This window comes from Austrofundulus limnaeus, unplaced genomic scaffold (genome assembly GCF_001266775.1).
Source record: "Austrofundulus limnaeus strain Quisiro unplaced genomic scaffold, Austrofundulus_limnaeus-1.0 Scaffold2006, whole genome shotgun sequence".
Classification (NCBI taxonomy): domain Eukaryota; kingdom Metazoa; phylum Chordata; class Actinopteri; order Cyprinodontiformes; family Rivulidae; genus Austrofundulus; species Austrofundulus limnaeus.
Genome location: NW_013954408.1, coordinates 20,529 through 28,202, shown reverse-complemented (window position 1 = coordinate 28,202; position 7,674 = coordinate 20,529). Strand labels below are relative to the sequence as shown.

General features: G+C 37.5%; 1 protein-coding gene across 6 annotated transcripts in view; it reads left to right on the top strand.

Moving 5' to 3' along the window:
• LOC106536854 (probable ubiquitin carboxyl-terminal hydrolase FAF-X) overlaps positions 1 to 7,674 on the top strand; it is a gene marked incomplete at its 5' end in the record, with an annotated part of 19,891 nt that overhangs the window by 1,720 nt on the left and 10,497 nt on the right. For 4 of the 6 annotated variants that reach the window (XM_014034195.1, XM_014034194.1, XM_014034192.1 and 1 more), the window contains 11 exon segments: positions 728 to 865; positions 1,056 to 1,222; positions 1,335 to 1,443; positions 1,535 to 1,681; positions 1,772 to 1,918; positions 2,013 to 2,220; positions 2,317 to 2,537; positions 4,355 to 4,542; positions 4,620 to 4,793; positions 4,876 to 5,017; positions 6,632 to 7,388. In XM_014034195.1, the coding sequence (XP_013889649.1) occupies positions 728 to 865; positions 1,056 to 1,222; positions 1,335 to 1,443; positions 1,535 to 1,681; positions 1,772 to 1,918; positions 2,013 to 2,220; positions 2,317 to 2,537; positions 4,355 to 4,542; positions 4,620 to 4,793; positions 4,876 to 5,017; positions 6,632 to 7,388 (2,398 nt within the window). 6 annotated transcript variants of the gene reach the window in all.

The following is a 7,674-nucleotide window of genomic DNA, read 5'->3' as shown; positions in this document are numbered from 1 at the left end:
TATATATATATACTGCAGAACATGGAGAAGTCTTGAATTTAATTTGCATTAGTTGAATCCTATGTATCTCACTTAAATTACTAATACGTCTAGTCATAAACCGATTTCAAATATCAAGAATCTAAGTGTGGTGAAGCTGATTAAATGTAAAAACAGCCTGCCATACTGTGATCACACGCAAAAGATGATCTGCTGTGCTCCCAGAACTGAAGCCAACTGTTAAATTAGCAAGATGGACTTAGGAGCAAGTGAATGTCCACATCTTCTTTTTATCTCTGAAGTTAACAAAGAATAAAAACAAGTTTTTCCTCCAACTCCATTGTGAAAAATACAACTAATGTATGCACAATGTACGGCAGGAGGGAGGGAGAAATTATGAAGATTTATTCCCCGTGACAGCGACACAATATTTCAGCTATTTACGAGAAAATATTGAAACTTGTGTTGTGGTAAATTAGGAAAAAATGGTCAAAATTTACTCCCGTATTTAATACAGCCCCTCAAATTAAAGGGTGGGGTGGGGCTCGTTAGGGTCGGACCGCCCTCCTAGGTAGAATGGTAGGGCAAACTATGCTTTTTTATGGATGGTATAGAGAACTGATATTAATTGGATTGAAGTTTTAAAAAACTGGATACTTAATGTTTTTTTTTTTTTTTTTTTTTTTTTTTTTTTTTGGAAAAGTAAAAATTGTAATAATAGATTCTGTGGAACTGTATTTTTCATCAGAATTTCTTCCAGGCATCGAAGTACATCCCAGACATTTGTGTGATCCGAGCAGTGCAGAAAATTGTGTGGGCGTCAGGCTGTGGCACGGTGCAGCTCGTCTTCAGTTCTAATGAGGAAATCAGCAAGATCTACGAGAAGGTAAAACATCTCATTGTTACCGTTTTTGTACTGAACTCTAACAGTAGTTGGGATGATGGCAGTGAAATTTGTGCATAATATGAGCAAAAAAAAACATCCCTTGGTTAATAAAAAACAAAAACAACAAAAAGGCTCAAAAAGACTGAAGATTCATCAGTTTTTGTTTAAAGAAAAACATTTTACTGTCCAGACAAATGCAGCCAAGGAGCCAGATGGGGAGGATGAGCAGGTGTGCTGCGAGGCCTTGGAAGTGATGACGCTGTGTTTCGCTCTTATGCCCACGGCGCTGGACACGCTCAGTAAGGAGAAGGCCTGGCAGACCTTCATCATAGACTTGCTACTACACTGCCACAGCAAGTAAGCACAACKCTGTCTGCTGAAACATGAATAAAGCTAAATGAAGAACATACTTGTAGTCTTTTAAAGACTGCTGGAATATCATCACACCAATGTTGAACCTCTCTGACAGATCTGTGCGTCAAATGGCCCAGGAGCAGTTTTTCTTGATGGCGACTAGGTGCTGTATGGGACACCGACCCCTTTTGTTCTTCATCACCCTCCTCTTTACAGTGCTCGGGGTGAGATCCTTCAGATTTTATTTCAAAACCAACTTTTATCTCATCTCAGCGGAATGACAAATACCTAGTCCTAATTTTAATCTGTTTTCAGAGCACAGCCAAAGAGCGAGCTAAACATGCCGGGGACTATTTTACTTTGCTGCGACACCTGCTGAACTACGCCTACAATAGTAACATCAACCTGCCCAATGCTGAGGTGCTGCTCAACAATGAGATTGACTGGCTCAAACGAATACGGGTAACACATAATTTTTAATCAGTAAGTTGTAATGTAATTCCTTAAAAAGCTAATTTCCGTGTTTGAACTTCACACATCTTTGTTCACTAGGATGAGGTTAAGAGGACAGGAGAAACTGGTGTGGAGGAGACCATCCTGGAGGGCCACCTTGGGGTCACCAAAGAGCTTCTAGCCTTCCAGACACCAGAAAAAAAATATTACATTGGCTGTGAGAAGGGAGGCGCAAACCTTATTAGGGTAAATAAACACAAGTTTGAAAAACCTATTTATTCTCCAGTTTTATTTTTGTTTTTAATATTCCTTGTTGACATCTGTATTTCTTCTTTATTAGGAGCTGATTGATGACTTCATCTTCCCAGCATCTAATGTTTACCTGCAGTACATGAAGAGTGGGGAGTTCCCTACAGAGCAGGCCATCCCAGTGTGCAGCACGCCTGCCTCCATCAACGCTGGCTTTGAGCTGCTGGTGGCGCTGGCTGTAGGCTGTGTCCGCAACCTCAAGCAGATGGTTGACACTCTGACTGACATGTACTACCTGGGTATGGAGACATTTCTGTCCGGTTCACACGTAAACTAAACTACCATTTGATAAATAATTAAACTCTGAGTATGTTGTGTTTTCCTTTACGTTCCAGGTTGTGAGACATTAACAGAATGGGAGTACTTGCCTCCGGTGGGGCCACGACCCAACAAAGGCTTTGTTGGGTTGAAGAACGCTGGTGCTACCTGTTATATGAACTCCGTCATCCAGCAGCTCTACATGATCCCTCCCATCCGCAATGGCATCTTAGCTATTGAGGGGACGGGCACCGACGTGGATGATGATATGTCAGGGGATGAGAAGCAGGAGAATGAGGTATCAGAAATGATCTTTCAGTCTTTACCTAATAAGGATACTCATCTTTTTCTCAGAATAATGAATGAAATAATAAAATGGTTAACTCGGCGTGCAGACCAGATTTGTAGATGTATTTTCAGAAATAATAAATAGCTGTTTMTCCTGGTTACCTGATTATTGTTGACATTTATTTGTTGACACAAACCAAATCGTAGTCTACGTTCTAGTGACCTCATTAATCTCCTCATACCAAAAGCACATACCGTCTTTGGTCGCTCCTCATTTCAGTTCTCTGCTGCAGATGACTGGAACCATCTGCAACGAACCTTAAAACTGGACTCATTCATTTCAGTATCCACATTTAAAAGTTTGATACGCTCAATAGTAAAAGATCAGTGTACTTGATTTTAGTTTCCTTTTTTATTTTTTGTTTTCCTGGTTTATAATGTTACAGTATGTCTAATTGTACTCTATGCCAGGGGTTCTTAACCTTTTTGACCTCGGGGCCCAATTTGTTGAACATAAAGTGACACGAGTCCCTGTCAGACCAATGTATGGATCAAAATGATAATTATTCTAAATCTTGGTTTAATTTTTATTGTATTTACATCATAACTAAACTATCATAATTAACATAACTAAATAAAATACATATACAGTTTAAAAGTAAAACTCCTGTCAAATAACCACAAGACATGATTATGACAAACACTTTTATATTGTAACCTGCCCGTAACAATTATTTGAACAAATACAAAGGTCAGTCAACAGACCACTCAGACTTATCAGCACAAAAATATATATTTTTAATATAAACAACAAAAATAGACAAGTCAAAAAATAAAATTGTGTGCATAAAATAAATAAATTAAAAATGATTAATAAATGTTTAAAAAAATGTAAAAATAAATTTGATAAAGTACAAATGAAAATATAGCCTTTTAAAACTTTTGCAACCAGAAGCTGCTCTTCATATTAGTGACAAACAATAACAGTAACAACGGCTTTTTGACAAGTTTAAAATTTCTTTATAATACATTAAAATATTCAAAAATGAACTACAAAAAATAATTTGATAAAGTGTAAATTAAAATATAGTTGAATCTGCAACGGTATTTGATAATGTTTTGAACTTTTAAAATTTTGCATGGTAGAACCAGAAGCTGCTCTTCATATTAGTGACAAACAATAACAGTAACAACGGCTTTTTGACAAGTTTAAAATTTCTTTATAATACATTCAAAATGTTTACAACATAAACTACAAAAATTAATTTAAAGTGCAAATTAAAATATAGTTGCATCTGCAACTGTATTTGATAATGTTTTGAACTTTTAAAATATTGCATGGTAAAAACAGAAGCTGCTCTTCATATTAGTGACAAACTTTGGTGTTTTTTGATGAGTTATTTACATTTTTGCTTCTACTTTTTATTTAAAAAAGTTTCCATTCTCAGCATATTTCTAAGGTTCTTTTTCTACATATTAAAAACGTTGTTAAACAACTGAGTGGCGCACTACTGCTACTAGTGGTGAGAAAGTGTATTGCACCTTATTTAAAATCAGTGCGGTCCRYCGGCCCTCTGCGGCCCAAAGTTAAAAACTGTTGTTCTTTTGAGGCCCTCAAGGTCGCGTGGGCCGCGGCCCATAGGTTAAGAATCTCTGCTCTATACCGTCTGTGTCGTGTCTTTGTTTTAACATTGTTCTGACTTTTTGTGTTGTGCTGCTGCCTTTTGACCWGGTCGTCATTGTAAATGAGAATTGGTTCTCAACTGACTTACCTGTTAAAATAAAGATTCTATATTTGTTAAAACCTAAATATTTTTGTCTTCACAGAGTAACGTAGATCCCCGGGATGAAGTTTTCTGCTACCACCACCAGTTTGATGACAAGCCGTCCAGTAAGTCGGAGGACAGGAAGGAGTACAACATCGGTGTGCTGCGTCACCTACAAGTCATCTTTGGCCACCTGGCTGCATCCAGGCTGCAGTACTACGTCCCAAGAGGATTCTGGAAACAGTTCAGGTATTTAGACTTTGATTGGGTCTACATTGAGATCCTTGAGCAGTTACTGATCTCCTGTCAAATCTTTTCTTTTTTAGACTGTGGGGCGAGCCAGTAAATCTGAGGGAACAGCATGATGCTTTGGAGTTTTTCAACTCCTTGGTGGACAGTTTGGACGAAGCTCTCAAAGCTCTGGGTCACCCTCCCATGCTCAGCAAGGTGCTGGGAGGGTCTTTTGCTGACCAAAAGATCTGTCAAGGATGCCCCCACAGGTGGGCATTGTTTCTTTTTTTGATAATTTGTTACAAATTTATATGTAGAAGAGTTATTTGTGACTAATGAGTTTGTTTTCAGGTATGAGTGTGAGGAATCATTCACAACACTCAACGTAGACATCAGGAACCACCAAAACCTGTTGGACTCCATGGAGCAGTATGTTAAAGGAGATCTGCTGGAAGGAGCAAACGCCTACCACTGTGAGAAATGTAACAAGAAGGTGAGACTCAAAAACGTTTTTTTTTTTTTTTGAACAATTAAAAAAAACAATAATAAAATAGTAAAATAAAACATACATGTAACAAATACAGGAGAAAAACACAACAACAAATAAAATAATTAAGCATTAATTACAACATAAAATTTCCAGTAAAATATATCGTAAAACATAGCTCATGTTCGAAAAGGGAACAGGAAGAAGCAATAGCTTATCTAGTCCTGTCCTCAAGCCTTCATACAAATTCTTAAACCAGTTACAATTTACTCTATCATACACAGATCAGAACTTAATAAACATTAACACACAATTTAGAATTAACAAAGCATTTTATCACATTCATTTTTGTAAACATTATTTATATACTCCTTTATATTTTCTCTTGAATTGTGCAATATTTTTACTTTGCTTAATTTCATCATCTAAACCGCCCCACAAACTGATATGCACAAACTTTTAAGAGTGCTGTGTACACATGGTTGCATTAGATTACCCTTCCTTCTTATTTCATACCTTCCCTCTCTGATTTTAAATAAACTTTGAATATTCTTTGGAAGCATATTGTTTCTAGCTTTAAACATCACCTGTGCAGTTTTAAATTGTACCAAATCCATAAATTTCATAAGTTGTGATTTAAAAAATAGTGTATTTGTGTGTTCCCGATACCAAACATTGTGTATCATTCTTAATGCTCTTTTTTGTAGTGTACATATTTTTTGTAAAGAACTTTTTTATGTGTTACCCCAGACTTCAACACAATACTCTAAATAAATACAATACAATACAGTAAATAGTGTGCATAGTTTTGTTGTTTAAAATATGCCTAGTTCTTCCTAATATCCCTATAGTTTTTGACATTTTGTTACACACGTTTGATATGGTGTTTCCAACATAACTTGTGATCCGAAATTACACCTAGAAACATATGTTCAAAAWCTTGTTCAATTTTTACATTATTAATTTCCAGCCTTACAGTTGTATTAATTTCACTATTTCCAAATAACGTAAATTTTGTCTTACTTTAAAGATAATTTATTTCTATCAAACCAACATTTAAGTTTTATCAGTTTCATTTCCAACAACTTCCAAAAGTTGTTTTAAATCATTCCCAGAACTAAAAACAGTTGTATCATCTGCAAATACAACAAAATGTAATACCTTTGTCATTCTACATACGTTTATCATTAATATACATTATAAACAATTTGGGACCCAGAACGGAGCCTTGTGGAACACCARATGTAATATTCAAGCATGAAGATTTATACTGACCAATTTGTACATATTGCTGTCTATCAAGATAACATTTTAGCCAGTTATTTGCTGCTCCTCTCACTCCATATCCTTCCATTTTATGTATTAGTAATTATGATCAATCGTATCAAATGCCTTTTTTTTAGGTCAATAAAAATTCCCTCTGCAAAGTTTCTATTTTGTATGTATTTTGTTATATGTTCCACTAACTCTATCATTGTCAGTGATGTTGATCTGACTGATCTAAAGCCATACTGACTTTCCATTAAAATAGTTTTAAAACTTGATTTAATCTCTCCTTTTTTTAAACTTGTAGAAGATAGAAATGAGCCAAACTTGATCTGTAATGTTTATCTTCATTAGGTGGACACAGTGAAGCGTCTTCTGATCAAGAAACTACCACCCGTCCTTGCTATCCAGCTGAAACGCTTCGACTACGACTGGGAGAGGGAGTGTGCCATTAAGTTTAACGACTACTTCGAGTTCCCCAGGGAGCTGGACATGGAGCCGTACACAGTAGCAGGTGTGGCGAAGCTGGAGGGCGATGATGTGAACCCAGAGAACCAGGTGATCCAGCAGAACGAGCTGTCTGAGGCCACAGCGCCAGGCAGCTCCAAGTATCGTCTGGTGGGAGTGCTGGTTCACTCAGGCCAGGCCAGCGGCGGACACTACTACTCCTACATAATCCAGAGGAACGGAGGCGACGGCGAGAAGAACCGCTGGTACAAGTTTGATGACGGCGACGTGACGGAGTGCAAGATGGATGATGAGGAGGAGATGAAGAACCAGTGCTTTGGAGGAGAGTACATGGGTGAGGTGTTTGATCATATGATGAAGAGGATGTCGTATCGGAGGCAGAAGCGCTGGTGGAATGCTTACATCCTGTTCTATGAGCGCATGGACTCACTGGACAAGGACAGCGAACTTGTCAAATATATCTCGGAGCTGTCCTTATCCTCCACCAAGCCGCATCAAGTCAAGATGCCCAGCGTCATCGAATGCAGCGTCCGCAAGCAGAACGTCCAGTTCATGCACAACCGGATGCAATACAGCCTGGAATATTTCCAGTTCATTAAGAAACTTCTGACCTGTAACAGTGTCTATTTAAATCCTCCTCCAGGTATGCATCTTATCTGTCTGCGGATTAATGCAAAATGACTGTTTTTATACTTAAATTTCTACTTGAACATAACTTAGAAGCTATCAGACGGTTGAGATGTTGTGCTGAAATTACCGTATTTTTCGGACTATAAGCCGCACCTGACTATAAGCTGCACCCCCTACCCCCCATCAGTAAAAACAAAAACAGCTGCACCCCTCATCAATAAAAACAAAAACAAAACAGTACACCCAAAATTGTGGTCAAAAAAGTGAATTCAACATCACATTTATTTTTAAGAAAAAGG